The following is a 17,055-nucleotide window of genomic DNA, read 5'->3' on the forward strand; positions in this document are numbered from 1 at the left end:
AATCCTGCAGGTTTCCTTGCTGAGGAACAAAGACAAATATTGGGGTTTTTTCTAAGAAACTTTTCTGCATGGAACTTCACCAAATTATACCAGATGAGAATGAGGCAATCTTTCAATGTCTTCTCTGAGCAAAATACGCTATTCAGAGCAATTTTTGGAAAGACGGAAGACTAGAACTGTCTTTTAATGCTGGGTGGAATCCAATTCTGATCTCACAGAAGTTAATGCCAAAACATCTGCTTAGTTACAGAAATGTGCTACTGCCATTCTAGAAGGAAAATCCAAAAATATTACCTGAACTATGGGAGGAAGAGAAGGACACCAGGGTGCAATAGAAAATCTAGTTTAAAGAGATACTGAAAAACCTTCGAAAGCAACTGACATCTTACAGGAAAGACACAAAATCTTCCTGAGACTTTACATTTCAGTAGAACTATTTTGAGACATTACTTCCTTGGTCTTCCAAAACCTACCTACTTCCCCTACAGACAACTTAACTATCTCTTATTTACTGCTTTCAAAGACAGCACTTCATCAAAGAGTAAGATTGATGCTCTCCTAATTGCCCTTTAACAGAAACTAACCTATTCATGCCTAAAGAATCACTTTTGTTGGTAGCCAGGCAAGTGCTAGAAAAAGGCTTCCTTGATTCATTACAGAACCCAAACTGAGTCTGCAGAGACAGAAGCTAGAAATAAATCTTGTTATTTAGGAGCAGAGGTATTTTTCTCCAAAGGGTTGAAATACCAGGCTTAGAATATAATGAGGCTGTTACTACAGACAGTCCCCATGGATAAGCAGAGTTCATGACCTGATTTGCCACTGATACAACTTACTTATGCAAATTTATACATATTAATTTTACTGATTCTAATATTTTTAAATTGGAGTAGCTGTGCGGAGTCATTATTGAGTGATAGTTCATGGCTTTTGTTGTAACTATTAAGTTACCTCTCAGTCATCAGGTCTGAACCACAGAGAAAATAAAATCACATTTGTAGCACAGAGATAGATGATTCATGTAGTTCATGAATGTAAAATAACAGCTGAGCTTTAAATTTAGGCCTTAGCTGGTTTAAGACACAATCATCTTCTACATTAAGCAGTGTGATTTCTGCAACATTCCTGACACTTCAGAAGCACCTTTTCTACAGGATATCCCACAACAATTTCATCATCCACTGCCAGAATACGATCTCCAACTTTGATTCGTCCATCCTGGAAAAAATACAGAAGAAAAAGTATGAGCTCTGGATGCTACTCCAAAGACATTTTTCATTCCCTAATCGAATTTTAAATATCCTCACACCTTTGCTGCTGCACCATGATCTGTTAGGCTCTTAATAACCACTCCATTAATTGTGTCTTCTTCACTAATGGCAATTCCAAAGCCTCCTTGATCCTGGGGCAAACAGAAAAATGCGAATAGGTAAGTACTGTGTATATTAAAATGTCAAAATATTTTCACTAAAGTCTAGTTAAGCCTGCTGATATAACAAAAGTTTGGGTTTTCACAATGCATCAATATTTTTGTTTTAAACTAATCTATTTCTGAAAGACGTTCTGCGAACCTACAAACAGTACACTGGCTACTAAGACAAATCTGATTCACCTCCAAATTCAAACTCACTCATTCTAAACTTAAAAGGTCAATAGCAATTCAGTTGTTATTTTTAACAACTAAGGCAATGATTTTACCTGAGGAATCACCAGCAGATGGTTACCAAAAGTTTTGCAAACAGAACAAGGGAAGACTTCTTCCAGAGGCACAGAGCAATTGGCAAATTTATGTGAAATGAAAGCAACCCATGACTCAAAGACTGTCATTATATGAGGAAAACTTTGGGGTCCATTCACAAGTAGGAAGAGAACATGTCTAGAAATCACTTTTCTGACTTCTAGTAACTAAGAGACATTTTGTTTGACTAAGACGGACTCCATTACGAAAATGCAGGCTAGTCAATAAAAATGTGACTGATGTAAATTTGATTTTCATCACATACCTTAGGGAGTTCCACATACTGAATATTTTTACTTGAACTCAAGTCAGAAAAAGCATTAGAGTTTGCAACACTGATATCAATCTAAAAAAAATTGAAAATGTAACTGTAAGCAACTATATCCAACATTTTTCATCAAAGTAAAATAGAACACAAATATTTGAAGTAGTCTGGTAATTTTCTAGATCCATTTAACTGCTATAACCCCATCAATGGGAATATTAAACTTCCTTTATAGTACAGAAGAATATCAAATAAAAATTGAGCACAGCTGTAATGAACTTAGTAGCTTGACTAAAATCTCATTTGCTTTTCTATCAGATTTCTTTCTCTTTTATGGTATATTATAAGCAGACAGGGCTCTCTTCCATTCAGAACAATGTTAGTATCTTGGTCAAGTCAGAAAAACAAATATTTACTTTACCTCTTGATGCTGAAGTGTTCCCGAAGTACACTGTGAAGCCTCTACTGACTTTGCAGGACAAACAGCCATCTGATTTACTGCATCTTTATTTCTGCAGTAGATTCAATTTAAATAATGTAATAAGAAGGCAATAGTACAGCACCATATTTCTTAGGACAAGTTTAAATCTAGTGCTTTTTTTACTTTATTTCTGGCACACAACTACCAAAAGAGAGAAGTCCAAGGCATATTTAACAGCTACGAGGCATATTTAACAATCACTATGATTGTGATCAAAAGCACATCTACCTTCCAAAAAATAAAAACAAACGAAAAAAACTCAGTGCAAAACTTGAGCACATTAAAAAAATAAACTGTTTTAACCAAACCTTTAATTAGAACTTACCTGATAAAGATTACTTTTACTTTAGATGGTGCACATTTGATTATTGAAGAAGCATTCTGATGAGTCCTTCCATAAAGGACTTGCCCATTTATCTAAAACAAGGCAGCAATTATTTATTAAAATATTTTAATTAGCTATAAACTAATTTTTAAGTCTTAAAAAGATTCCTTAATTCCTTATCACTTTCTAAAGCAGCAACTCTATTAAAATAAGAGAGTATGTTGTGTCCTGCTTTCACTCCCTTCTACAAGTAAAAGTATTCACTATAGTTTGATTTCAGCCTGACACTGCCACAGTGCTAAAAATATCATTCTCTAAGTTATGTAGGGTGATTTGGCACATCATCAATTTTCACTTACTATTGATCACTTCATGACTGATGGGGTGATAAAGCACAGCCACAGGAAATTCTAACCATAACAAATAAATTAATTGCTTATATCTAGCAACAAGCTTGCTATTATTTATTGCATCTCAGGCACTTTAGATCCCTGAGCAAGGCACTTTACACACAGAAGTCTGAACAATGGTACATTTAGCAGAGTTTTAACCTAGATTTGGCGGGGGAAGGGAATGTTCTTTTTTTGTCAGAAACCAGAAAACAACAACACTTTAAGATGCATCAGGGAAATACCTGTAAATTGTCTCAAAGAAACTAAGGGGGTTCCTCCCAAAAGGGGAAGAGGTCAATAGCCCAGTTCAAGTGCTTTTACACCAGTGTGGGCAGCATAGGTAACAAGCAAGAGAAACTTGAAACCACATTGCAAGGACAGAATCAACCTTGCGATTTGGTGTCCACCATGGGCTGTCTGATCAGGGGGAGCTTGTTGACAAGACTTCTTGCTTCAGATAAAAGAAGCACTTTGCTCACAGGCTCATTTGATGGGAATTTCAACCACCTGTACGTCTGTTGGGAAAGCAGTACAGCTGACTGCAAGCAATCCAGGAGACTCCTGGAGTGCACTGAGGACAAGTTCCTGGTTCAGGAAGCTTCTCAACCAGAGGAGAAGCTTTACTGGACCCCGTGGTCACCAAGTGGATGAGCTCATTAGAGAGATTAAGACTGGAGGCAGCATGGACTGTAGCGACCATGCACTGGTTGAGTTACTGATCTCAAGGAATGTGGGCTTGAAAAAAACCAGAGTCAGGAATGACTGTGAATCTTAGAATAATGAAATACCAGGTGTTTAAAGAATTAGTGGAGGAGATTCCCTGGGAAACTGGTCTTAAGGACAGAGGAACTGACCAGAGCTGGCAGCTGTTTGAAGACACTTAGAACACAAGAGGTCTCCATCCTCACATGTAAGAAATCAAGCAAGGCAGGCCAGAAACCAGCATGGCTTAGCAAGGACTGGCTCTTCAAACTGAGAAGTATGGTGGAAATGCACAGCCTGAAGCAGGCACAGATGACCTAAGAAGAATACAGAGATATGATTCAGCTATGTAGGAATGGGATCAGAAAAGCTAAGTCTTTGAACGGGACTTGGCAAGGGATGCAAAGTGTTTCCAGAAGGGATTCTGTAAGTATATAGGTCAGAAAAGGAACGCCAAGGAGAGTGTACCCCCCTGACAAATGAGAAGGGAGAGCTGTTGACAGTGGATACATAGAAGGCTGAGGAACTCAAGTTTTTGACCTCAGTCTTCATTGGCAGTCTGGCTTCCCACATATCTCATGTTCCTGAACCTCCAGGTGGGGGTTCAGGGAGCAAAGTCTCTCCCACTGTAAGAAAAAAAGCAGGTGTGAGACCCTTTGATGAAAGTGAACAGGGAAAAGTTTATGGTGCCTGATGACATAGATTCCAGGATCCTGAGGGATCTGGCTTATTTAGTTTCCAGGCCACTCTTTATCATACTTGAAAACTCATGGCAGTCAGATGAAGTCCCCACTGACTGGAAAAACGAAAGCATTGCTCCTATATCTAACAAGCAGAGAAAAGAAGATCTAGGGAACTAGTGAGCCTCACCTCTGTACTTGGGAAGATCATGAAGCAGATCCTCATGGCAGCAATGTTAAGGCACATCAAAGAAAACGAGGTGAACTGAGACAAGCAGCATGGCACAGATGGTAAATTGTGCCTGACCTATCTGGTGCCCTTCTCTGATGGAATGACAGCAACAGTTGACTAGGGAAGATCTACCAATGTCATCCACTTAGGTTTCTAAGGCTTTTGACCAAGACCCACACAACATCCATATCTCCAAATTGGAGAGACTCAGATTTGAAGGGTGGACTATTAGATGGATAAGGAGCTTAATGGATGGACACAGCCAGAGAGTTGTCAATAGCTCTATGGACTAGAGGTGGAGGCTGGTGACAACTGGCGTCCCTCATGGCTCTGTCTTGGGAACAGTGCTCTTTAATGTCTTTATCAATTACATAAATGAAGGGATTGAGTGCACCCTCAGCAAATTTGCAGATGAGTTGTGCAGTTGACAAAACAGAAGGACAGGATGCCATTCAGAGGGACGTGGACATGCTTGAAAATTGGGTCCAAAAGTAACTCAGGAGTTCAAAAAGTCAAGTGCAAGTCCTGCACCTGGGAAAGGCAATTCAAGACATGAGAACAGACCGGGAGCAGAAGTCATTGAGAGCAGCCCTGCAGAAAAGGACTTCGGAGTTCTTGTGGATGAAAAACTGCACATAAGCCAACAGTACATACTTGCAGCCCAGAAACCCCACCATATTCTGGGCTGCATCAAAAGAGGAGTGGTAAACAGGTCAAGGAAGTTGGTTCTCCTTCTCTACTCTGCCTTCATGAGACTCTGTCTCAAGTACTGCATCCAGATCTGGAGTTCTCAGTACAAGAAAGATGTGGATCTGTCAGAACAGGTCCAGAAGAGGGCAACCAAGATGACCAGAGGGCTGAAGCACCTCTCCTGTGAAGACAGGCTGAGACTTGTGGTTGTTCAGCCAGGAGAAAGCTCTGGGGAGATCTCAGAGTGTGTCTCTCCAGTACTTAGAAGGGGCTTCTAAAAGAGAAGGGGAGTGACTTTTTAGATGGATTGGTAGACATGAAGTAACAGTTATAAACTGAAAGAGGAAAGTTTTAGATTAGGTGTCAGGAAAAAGTTCTTAATCCAGAGACAGTAAGGCAGTGGAACAAGTGTCTCAAGTCCCTTAGTTTCTTTCTTAGTCTGCAACTGCCAGCCCATATAGTTTACTTTCTCAATGTCAAACTTTGTTCAGACTCACCACTGCCTTCCCTGTACCATTTCCCCAGTACATCTGCAAACAATTCCACATAAAGCTTGGAAGTTACACAAAGCATTTCTGTGATGGCAATGTCATCTACTGCTATCAGAAAGAATGAGAAAAGCTATAGTAGAGAATACATCTGCAAATATCACCAACTGACCTGTGGCAATATGGAAATATAATTTATACACATATTGGAAATGTTAGCTGCATATTTAGTGCTTTGGTCACTCCACTCCACTAGAAAACAGCACCTAAACATGTCGTAAGATTCCCCATTTTTATCCATTTCAAATACACAAACACACCTTTACTCAGCATTACTATAACCGGGGAAAAAAAAGTGGATAAATTGGGGATTTCAAAGTCCACTGAAGAACATCTATATTGCAGTAAGAATCTGGTATTTTTGTGCATTTTAAGTCAGTGTGTTTGGATTTCAGTAGAAATTGTAAAAACTCACCTCTAGCAACTCATCTGCAATCTGTAACCTGCCATCTTTTCCAGCTGCTCCATTTGGATCAATTCCCACTATAAAGACACTCATCCTGGATCGGTCTTTGTTACCAGCAAGACTAAGTCCCAGACCTGTCTTTCCTTTTTCCAGTTCAATCATGTGTAGGTCCCCTGGCAGATTTCCATAGCGATGCACGATCTTTTCTAAATGTAAAGTGTGGGCAGCAGAGGTTGGATTTATATTAGAAAGTATCACAAGTCACCTAGAGTCAAGATCAATGTCCAGTGGGCAGTATCTGACAGAAAAATCCCAAACTGGATGAGAAAACTTTCATTGTAAACCAGACCTCCTTTTAAGCTAAGCCTTAGGTGATTTATAGTATTATTTTTAGTGTCTTGTTTTCCTTGTAACTTCAGAAAATATTAAAACTTTCCATAAAAAAGACTTTTCACACATAAAAGCAATAATCTTCTCTCCACTAATACCTCCAGGTAACAGAAACTATCACATCAATCACTGCCATTAATTACTGGAAGTACAATGAAGTTCTTTGAGTAGTCCTATACGTGAAACAGTGAATTTAGACCATGGAGGAAACACTTAACACCCAAACCACAAAGCACATGATAAAGCAGCTCAAATTGGATGCCCCCAACTCCATGTTTTATATAGTGCTATTTTGACACTGAATAAAACATTATCCTAAAGGATAAACTTACTCCAGCTGTAACCAAACTCATCCTCCTTCTCCACATCTTCTGGCACTCTGACAGAAGATGACTGTGTAACATCAGAGCTCGTTCCTGAAAATGCTGAAGGAGGGGGCAGAGGCAAATTACAAAGCGAGGTCTTTTCTGGTTCTAGATCGGATTGATCAAATGCCTGTGGAAAATAACAAAAATGTAGTGGCTAAGAAAATGCTGACTCTATGTAGGACAAACTAATATACAAAAATGTCAAAATGGTAATGACTATGGCTCTGAAGTTTAAATACCAAGCAACTGAAACTCTAAATTAGTAACACAGCACTGAAAGGCTGAAAGAGGTCATAGACAGAAACAAACACCAGGACAAGTAAGAGATAGTATCACTCCAAAATGTATTTGGAAGCAAACAGAACTCACAATAAAAGCCCAATTCAGTAAAGTTTTATGTGCCACTTTATGTTTCAGAAAAAGTCTCTTACAAAGAGTGTAGTGATTTTTTTTAAATGCTGTATTTGTAAAAGACTTATACCTCATTTTATTTTTAAAAGCTATTGCATGTAATTTCTGCCTATCATATGCTTTGGAAGCCAAATACGAGGAAAGGGAAAGTAAATAAAAAATTGGGTGCTTTCAAAAATGCCTCCAGGAAAAATAAAATAACTGGCATATTAATTGAAAGGACAATTAAAAACCAAAATGAAACAAATGACAACTGAAGAAATCTACAGTGACTGGACTTTTTCAGTTTTATTTACTAGTTTCCTAGAGATCAAACAAAGGAGGATACAGATTAAATCACAAGAGACAAATACTTTTAGTCTTGGTGTGGTCTATTCATATTCACAAAAAGTTAACAAGTCTAAACACATGACTACTGCAACATAATGGTTAAATACCCAAATCCACAATGTGGCATGCCTCCAATCAAGTAATTTTCCCTGAGGAATATGGACTCTGATCTGGAATTTCACTAAGTGTTTGTAATTTGTATCATTTTGCCTGGCTTAGAGTAAACATCTAAGTACGAAACTTGTGTCTGAATATCATTATTGTGATGATCTAATTGCTCTTAGAGAGCATACTTTATGCATGCTCAAGAGACTGTGACGCTTTAGGATCATCTTTTGATGTAAGCAACAAAAACTTTAAATGAAAACCAAGTATTTTTCCAACATTAGAATTTTCAGGTGTGTTGCCCTAGCTTCACAGCTCTCTTCTCATCATTTCAGCTTTCACTACTTCCAACAGCAAAATCTGAACATGGTATTTCAGATGGTGTCACTATGTACTAAAAACACTTAGATAATTTCTTCATCAAAGGCAACAGTGAAATAACAACACATCTTCTAAATTGAAGGTGTTGAAAAACCTAGGAAGTTACCAATTTAGTCATATTGAGACTTAAGGTCCCATCTCTCAGTGAAAATGACCTGAATTCTGTAATTCAAAAGACATAAAGAAATTGCAAATGCCCTATTTCAGTTCTCTCATTCTGCTTCTCCTTGAACAAGATTTTCCTTTCATTTAGGAACTTGTTCTAGGAACTTAACTAAGAATTCATTAAATGCCAAAAGTGTGGGAAGTTTTAATACAACACCTAAACTAATAATTTTTATAAAAAATGCACATAAATGCTATATGACTTCTTGTTTCTGTGATCACCTTGTTTCATGCTTCCAATCTAAGACAATGCCATTCTGCTGAGATGATACCAAGCATCTCTAAACTGAAGCAGCAAAATTCTAGCAAAGACATTATCACCCATCAGAATGTGTGTAGGGCAGAAACACTACCTAGTTACATTCAAGGTGATTTTTCACAATCAAAAATTCATGTGTCCACAATGAAGAAAAGTTGGTAACATACCAACGAGGTGTGAAAGGGAGACTATTTCTAGAAACAGTATTTTTTCACAGTGCTTCCTAGAGTTCAACTAGAAAGCTACATATTATACTGAAAAAAAAGAGGAAACAGTGCTGTGGTAGGTTGACCTTGGCTGAAGGCCAACTGCCCACCAAAGCTGCTCTATCACCCCTCTCTTCAGATGGGCAGGAGAGAAAAAATAAGACAAAAGCCACCCGATAGTCCTCTCAGCTACCCCAGCCTTCCATGCAAACTCAATACAAGTGTGAGAGCAAACCACATTAGCAAACCTTACAGTAGTCTCTGTGTTTTAAAAGCCAAAATTAACAAATTATTTTAGGGGTACTGTTTGTAAACAACAGCACCCAGAACAGCAAAATTTAAGAGAACATAACGAAATAAAAAAGGAAGAGCTGTAAGGTATGGAGGTATGGCTATATCCTGACAGATTAGCATTTATTAACTGCAGCCACCATAATCTGAATGACAAAAAATGCTTCTTTCTGGAACTTTGTACACATGTATGTAAATCTGAACATTTCTGATGTTTAAGAAGATGCTGAAATGAAACTAAAAGCAAGGCTCCTTTGTAGGAAGGGTAAATAGCATGCTGCAATGCCATTTGTGTGGAGGCGAACACATCCTACCTCCAAGACTCAATCTGACATGGGTACAGCCAGAAGAAGAAGCTGGCCCCCAGTTTACACACACATAAGACTTTTGCTCCCTGAATCGGGCAACACACAGAAAACCTAAAATACTTCAACTCATGAAATACTTTCAGTGTGCCACAGCACCGTATTTCATTTAAAATGCAAAGCATCAGAGAGTGCATTAACCCATTCAGCTACCAGGGTCACTCTGATGACAGCCAAGCAAATATTGAAAATGACAGCAAGTCTGGAGCTTGAAAAAATGGATGCACAGGCAGAGGAAGAAGCAGTACTCCGAAAGGGATCACAGGCCATGTACAAATGTAGAGCACACATACAGTAAGACCCACTGATGGGAATCAAGACAAACCTTGAATGGTGTGGGAGCAAAAGGGTTAGTTGGGGAACAACGGAAGGTAACCCTAACTGGATTCGATACCTCCTACAGTAACAGAAAACAGCAATCCACATGTTACAGCACCTTTGGCAATACACAGTACTGTTAATGAATAATTAATTTTCAATTACAGATTCATTTTACTAATTGCAGCAACTTTATTAGCTCCATTTATAAGTGAACAGAAGTATTTAAGGACTATTAAGGACACTGATTCAGCAATTCTTTTTACTATACATGAACCTTAGCTCAGAAAGAGGACAGAGATGACAAAAGGCCTTTCTTATATTAATGCCTAAAAAGAAATTATGCAGAAACTGCAAGATGTATTCTTTAAAATATGTGCAATATTTTTCAGAAATCCTTTTGACATATAGAAAATACAAGCTACCACTTATGTTACACATCTATTCCCTTTTCTCAGATACAAAACTGTAATAAACACAAAAACAGATTTCACAAACACACATGCAATTATACACCACATGTCATATCATAGATGTTCATTGCACATATGATGTATTTGACAACATGGGAAAACAGACAAACAGCACAATCACTTTCAAGATGTAAAACAGCTAGAAATTATTTTATTAAACTGGAAATGCATGCACATAAGAATTAAGCTTTTATTTATTATTGTGTTAGAGGTTAACTCTGTTTCCATTGCAAACAACATGCAGTAAGCACTAATCACAAAAAAAGAAGCTGACTCTCTTAGAATTTCCAAAGATGTCAGCATCTTAGTCGTAATGCATTAAAAGAATTTTCAAGAAGCAGAGGGAAAATATTTTCAGCATCATAAACCAAAAGCCGCCAATGTTTTTTTTCATGCAAAAAGAAAGATATCAAAGCTGCAAGGTCCTAAACACATAGAAGAAGTACATAGCAGCAAAACATCTCACACTGATGAGAGTTACACTCCTGTGCACACTTTAACATATACCAGAATCACTGATCTTGTAACTGAAAACCTGCTCCTTTGGTAGCCACGAATAGATCAGATTTAGTGGTTATGACTCATAGAGCCATCATTTTTCCACTTCTCCATGACTTTCCTATGTGTATGCATGTCTGTGTCTTTTTAATTCACTACATAGAATTCTCACTCTCATCAGCATAGTATTTTACCCAAATTGGTATGAAAGAATTGAAATGCAGAGAGACACAAATGGCAAAGAAGCACACATATTATGTTTGGTGAATCAAAAAAAGAGTGTGTCATCATCCAACCTTGGTAGTGTTGAACTGAGAAGAATCAGCAAATGGGTTAGTGCTGCTGAAGAGAGTAGGCCTACAGAAAACACTGCTCTGCAGAAAAGACAGGGAAGGGTTCTAAAAGGAAAGCATAATAGAAACTAAGCAAACCCAGTTTTCAATTACCCCTTTTCACGCGTGAAGCAAAACATATTTATGCAGTTATTTGGGCTAACCAAACAAGGTCCACTTCCAGCACTTTGCTACAGATATGTAGCACTTGCTCTAGCCCACAAAATACATCAAGTATAGAATTGAGCAGCATGAAGATGAGAATTTATGTGCTGTGATATTTGCATAATTTCATCCAAATATCCCACTGTTTATTTTGTAAAAGAGAGGGTTTAGTACTATTAGGCATCTCTAAGCAGCTTTCGTATCTAATAACTTCTACTGAAGACTTTGTATATGTGTGCATACATCTATAATTGTCTGAATTTATAGTTTATTGAAACTAAATTCTCTGGTCTTTCATTTTAGCAATGCAAGGTGCTTCCTCATTATTATTTAACACAAAAAGAGTTTACACATTTAGACCAAATTAAAAGATGTAATTTGACCATTATATTCCTTACACAGTTTTTGCACTGTACTCTATTTTGAGATCAGAATCTGCTTAATTGAGAAGGATAGCTCTGATTTCACATAATTTGTTGGAAATATACTACGTGTACTTAAAACTAATTTCTGCACTAAGTGTATCCATCTGGCAGTTGCCTGTAAGTCTTAGGGCTCTAAGTTTAGCACTGCAGGAAAATAAGAAGTATAGTAAATGGAAAGGAATGTGAAAAGCTTGCAGGATCATTTATATCAAGAGTAATTGGAATCTGAATGTCCATTGCTGTTTAAAAATTTTCTTAAAGCATTTTGTTTTTTGATAAATGCTCCTGAAAATAGTAAATGCATTCCTAAACATTTATTTTCCAATATTGTGTTGCAAAAAAGTAATTTCATAAGACAACCTATGTCTTTACTGTATCTTCAGCAGTGAGAAAGTAGTGCAGTGTACGAGCAAGGCTTCTTCACTGTCAAGTCACTCTAAGTGAACAGGCTGTATCCCTACAGTACAACAGGATTTTCTCTTTACAGAGGCCCTCTACAAAGAAAAGATTGTTGTTTAGTGATGCTATTACACTTTAACCATTACATTTGTCATCTGACTAAAAATCGATGTATGTATCGATACATATATCAATGAAATTTTAGGCAACTAAAAAAGCATCACAAACATTTTGTGATAGCCTAATAAAAGAGGAAACAAAAGATCAGCTACAATCATTCAAAATTTTCCCTTTTATGGCATAGTTCCATATATAGCCCAAAATACTATCCCAAATTCTGATCCATGCAAGAGCATTGTATAAATATGGACTGACCACTGTGATAAAAGTATCTGAGTTTGCCTGAACAGTTCAGTTTAGCATACCTTCTTACACAGAATAATAAAAGCAAATGCTAAAATGAAAGGAATTTTTCCTTTTGCTGTTTTTTTTTAAATCAAAACCTAAAATAAGAGGATTTCTTTTAACATTCTTTTTCTCCCTTGTTGCAATTAAGTTCTGTTCAGAATTTTATTAATGTGTCCAAGATGCTAAGGTAACAGAAACTAGCTAGCATTTCATATAGCACAATGCTGTAACACTACTATGGGACCATAACCATGGTAATATATTATTTCTTACTCAGAAATAACTAGAGCAGTATTGGTATGAAACACAGACTAGATGGGTAACTTCTTATTAGCAAAACTATCAACTAGCTTTTCACAGTCTATTTGCATTACTTGGGCTATTCTGGAGTACACTCAGGATCTCTTTAACTGCTAGATAAGCCTGCATGAAAAAAGCAAGGGAGAACTGAATTCCTTAGCTACATATCACTTGAAACTGACTTCCTGGCTACATATATAGGAGTACCATATTAAATATAGCTACTGTGTGCAGATATTTGGGTGACTGCACATAAATGGAAGCAGGAAATTGAAGATCTTATTATAAAGTATATATTCAAGTTTTGAAAGATAAAGATAATAAATATAATGCCATTTATGAAGATCACAACACAATATACAGTATTTGCAGTGTTTGTGCTTACAGAGAAATAAAGGTTTGTTAGTACAGTCAAGAAATAACCAACAAGCTTAATAATTTGAAAAGAACAATGATTAAAAATAGTAAAGGAGCATTCACTAAATAAAAGTAAGTTGTGACAAAGTAATGGCATCAGTCCCATCCCAAACTGGCCTAAACATCCAGTAGAGGCAATTCTGTTCATATCACAGCAAACACAAAAGCCTTACTTTAGTAGCTTGAGTATCAATAATCAACATTCAATAGAACTTTTTCATGCAACTTTACCTTAGATGACTGATGATAAAATGGGTTAGTAGTTTTCTGCCCACAGGGAGCAGAAGATGAGGAAGGGCTATAAAGAGACTCTGGCTGGGGAACAAGAGTTATGAGACAACTAGTAAATAAACAAGCAGCTTACACAGACTCTACAATGAGGAAGTTTAGTTTCTAGTGATGCAAGCAACTTATATTAAAGCTCAGCAGCTTTTGTCTGCCATGTCCATGCAGTTTAGTGACAGAACACTTCCATGTACTTCTAGGTCCTTTCATTAATGTCCAAAGAATTTTTTAACAGGTGCTGTATTTCTGCATGCGCTCCTCAGACACGCTGTCAATCTCTAAGAGTTGGTTTTAGTTAGACTCCTACTCTGCCCCCCAACAAATTATCTTTCTTGAGGCTTTTCAAAATAGTTTGAGGACGGCGTGCTGGAGGGTAATTCCAAATCCAAATCGATTTCATTCTAAATGGAAATAATACTTAAATCAAATCTTTGTTCCTAAAATAGCTGAGATGGCACTTTCAGGATTAAATATCCCATTCCCAAACACCACCATCTTGAACAATTTTTTCATTCATTGCTATGTAATACATCTCTTTCAATATTCTTAATGCTTACCCTTGGTCTGCTTATAATGCTCTGTACCATAAAGACTACAGGATTGCCTGCCTTCCGTATGGCTTCCACAGCTTGTTCATGGCTGGCATCTCTGAGGTCAATCCCATCCACCTGTAATTGGAAGGCCTCATCTTAGCAATGCAAAGAAGCTACAAGAATCACGAGTCACTTTTGAATTTTAGGAAACTTTCACTAAAACCTAAGCCCAAACCTCTGTTTCTGGCGAAAGCTTTCTACTGACTTGGCCTGAGATCACTCACACAAGTCTGAGATTTCCAAGAGTACAGAAAGGACATTAAATAAATATTCTCTTATTCTTCTGTTTTTAAAACATTCTTGGTTCAGGGTCTCTTAATCTTTCTCACAGGCAATGTAACAGAAGAGATATGATAATGTGAAGAGAGGGGCACCATTTGCCAAACACTTCTCCGTGCAAATCCTATCTCCCAGGACTTTCTGATATTTACATACTGAAACTTGTTAGGTGCTGTAGAGTCTTTCACAATCTTTTTTGTTTGCTGGTTTAGTCTGTGTGTTTGTTTGTTTTCGAAAAGCAAGATTAGACCAATTTTAGCTACTAGACACTTTCTTCAGAATTTAAATTTTTAGGTCACAGATGGAAAGCTTTCTCTGTTCTAGAAGGTGGCCCTTACACCGTATGGCTAAGGACAATCTTTGTCTGGTTGCTTTTCTTCATGTCTTCATATGTACTGGTGTGTGAAAGAATTTGTCTTGCTATCCAGGTAACAACATTACAGTGATGTTAGCACCAGTAAAGTATTCTCACAATGACCACAACAAAAGCTAGAAGCTAACACAGAAAGGTTATTTGTTAGTGGCAATTCTTGCACAGAAAGTTATATGATGAAGATTATCCCTACAACATTTTAATTGTCTAACTCTTCCTTAAGCTTAACTATCCAATGTAAATTAGAAAGCAAAAAAAGAATCTGACAGAAATTCTAAATCTGTGAAGAACTGAACAATAATAGTAAGGCTCTCCAGCTGTCCATCTCTGAAATACTATATGCAATAATGGAGATAAAAGCTTAGATATGCCACAACTGGAGAAACTGAAATAATCCATTCAGAAACAGCCACATGAACATTTTAATTTTACTCACCAATTCCAACTTCTGCAAGCATCACTGTCAGAGACAATTGCACTCAAGAAAATCCAGTTATTTAGATAAAATTACTATTTTCAACTTTGTGGCCATCAAGCAAAATTCCAACTCCCAATCTGTTATACACTGAAACTGTTCCATGACATTGTAGAAAGTGCTACTCATATCAAGGTATTATTTCAAGATCCTTCATAGGAATCTTGTAGCAAACACCAAAATGCAGTTTCAGTACCACTGTGTAAATAAAGCCTAGTCAGATCCACAATCACCATCTCCATCACCCTGCTTGTTACATTCTTACTGATGAACAGTCAGCTAAGGACATCCAGCAGGGTGGAGGGCAGTTCCTAAGAACCTGAAGCTGGAGACAGGATAATGCCTGACACTGATAATCATCATAGGAAAGACCCTTCTTTCAGTATGTTCATTCTTCAGTATCTTTAAGCAAGAAAGCAGAAGTGGCTGCATGAGCACAGGATTGGCTAAATAGAAGAGGAATCTAGATAAATCCCTTCTTGTAATACCACTGGCTACCTTATGCTCAGGCATGGACAGAGTGTTCTTAATTTCTGAAGCATCAAAACCAGGTTTTTTCACATCAGGAGGAAAAAAAAATTGTGTCTCCCTTAATTCCTCCACAAGGTACACAAGAATGATGTGATCTGATTAAGATGCAAGAGGGAAATAAGCTTGGTATTTATCTGCATGATTTACACTGGCCATTTCTGTTGCTACCCAATACACAAAAGTGAAATCTTTTAGCTTCATGAAATGTAAGCTTTTTCCTACACATGCTGGCTTTAAAACAGACAGGTTGAACTGCTGGCTTCATAGCACCCTGCTCACACAGTCAGTCATCTATGCTTCAGGTTGGATATTCAACTTAACAGACAGCTGTCTGCACATAAACAGCAGCAGATGGTACTACAGTCTGTATGGCTCAAGTGGTGTCAGCTGGAGCAATTACACAGCTGTCGGCCGAGAGCCACACATCCTTCTCAGAGACTCCTGAGATGCTGGGGGAATTGCAGGAAAAGCCATTCAGCTGGTACCTCTACAATCCGATCTCCAGTTTTCAGAGTTCCATTTTTGCCAGCTGGGCTGTCTTCCAGGATGTGCTTGATAAAGATCCCTCTCATCACTTCTCCATTACTCAGGCGGCTCCCCATCCCTCGTCCTCCAACAATGCTGATCCCCAATGACTTGCTGGGCTCTCTCCAGAGTTCAACCCTATTGTGACAAAACAAGGACTAAAATAAATGAAAATCTGTTGTGATTTTGACAATGCTGCACACTAAAGACACCTGTATTTGCACAATTGCTTAAAAATATTCTGAAATAACTCCTTGCATTATTTTGTTTTTCAGTGGCGATTATCTTCTGAATTGGTCAGAAAGTCTGTAACTGAGTCTAATGTTGGTCACTTTATTTTGGATTCGAATAAAACCTTTGAATCCTTCTGTTCACCTCTTCTTTCTGCATCTCTGACAGTTAGCCTGCAATAAGTAAACTATTAAAACAATCAAGACACTGCTAGATTTAGCCCAATGGCAGCAAAAATCAATGGTGAATTACTCTTGCAATGCACAACACACCTAAGTGCAGCAATTTTGCTGCTTTC

The 17,055-nt window shown here is 37.6% G+C and overlaps 1 protein-coding gene across 7 annotated transcripts in view; it reads right to left on the reverse strand.

Moving 5' to 3' along the window:
• MPDZ (multiple PDZ domain crumbs cell polarity complex component) overlaps positions 1-17,055 on the reverse strand; it is a 106,034-nt gene that overhangs the window by 15,569 nt on the left and 73,410 nt on the right. For 3 of the 7 annotated variants that reach the window (XM_071581594.1, XM_071581591.1, XM_071581590.1), the window contains 9 exons: positions 16,487-16,664; positions 14,308-14,418; positions 7,182-7,344; positions 6,469-6,665; positions 2,810-2,901; positions 2,425-2,515; positions 2,004-2,084; positions 1,310-1,402; positions 1,144-1,218 (listed from right to left, as the gene is read on the reverse strand). In XM_071581594.1, coding sequence (XP_071437695.1) covers positions 1,144-1,218; positions 1,310-1,402; positions 2,004-2,084; positions 2,425-2,515; positions 2,810-2,901; positions 6,469-6,665; positions 7,182-7,344; positions 14,308-14,418; positions 16,487-16,664 — 1,081 coding nt within the window. Of the gene's footprint in view, positions 1-1,143; positions 1,219-1,309; positions 1,403-2,003; positions 2,085-2,424; positions 2,516-2,809; positions 2,902-6,468; positions 6,666-7,181; positions 7,345-10,055; positions 10,128-11,315; positions 11,418-13,696; positions 13,781-14,307; positions 14,419-16,486; positions 16,665-17,055 lie in introns of all 7 variants that reach the window. The other 4 variants (XM_071581595.1, XM_071581593.1, XM_071581592.1 and 1 more) reach the window with 2 other exon arrangements.

The sequence above is a fragment of the Pithys albifrons genome, chromosome Z (genome assembly GCF_047495875.1).
Source record: "Pithys albifrons albifrons isolate INPA30051 chromosome Z, PitAlb_v1, whole genome shotgun sequence".
NCBI classification, from domain to species: domain Eukaryota; kingdom Metazoa; phylum Chordata; class Aves; order Passeriformes; family Thamnophilidae; genus Pithys; species Pithys albifrons.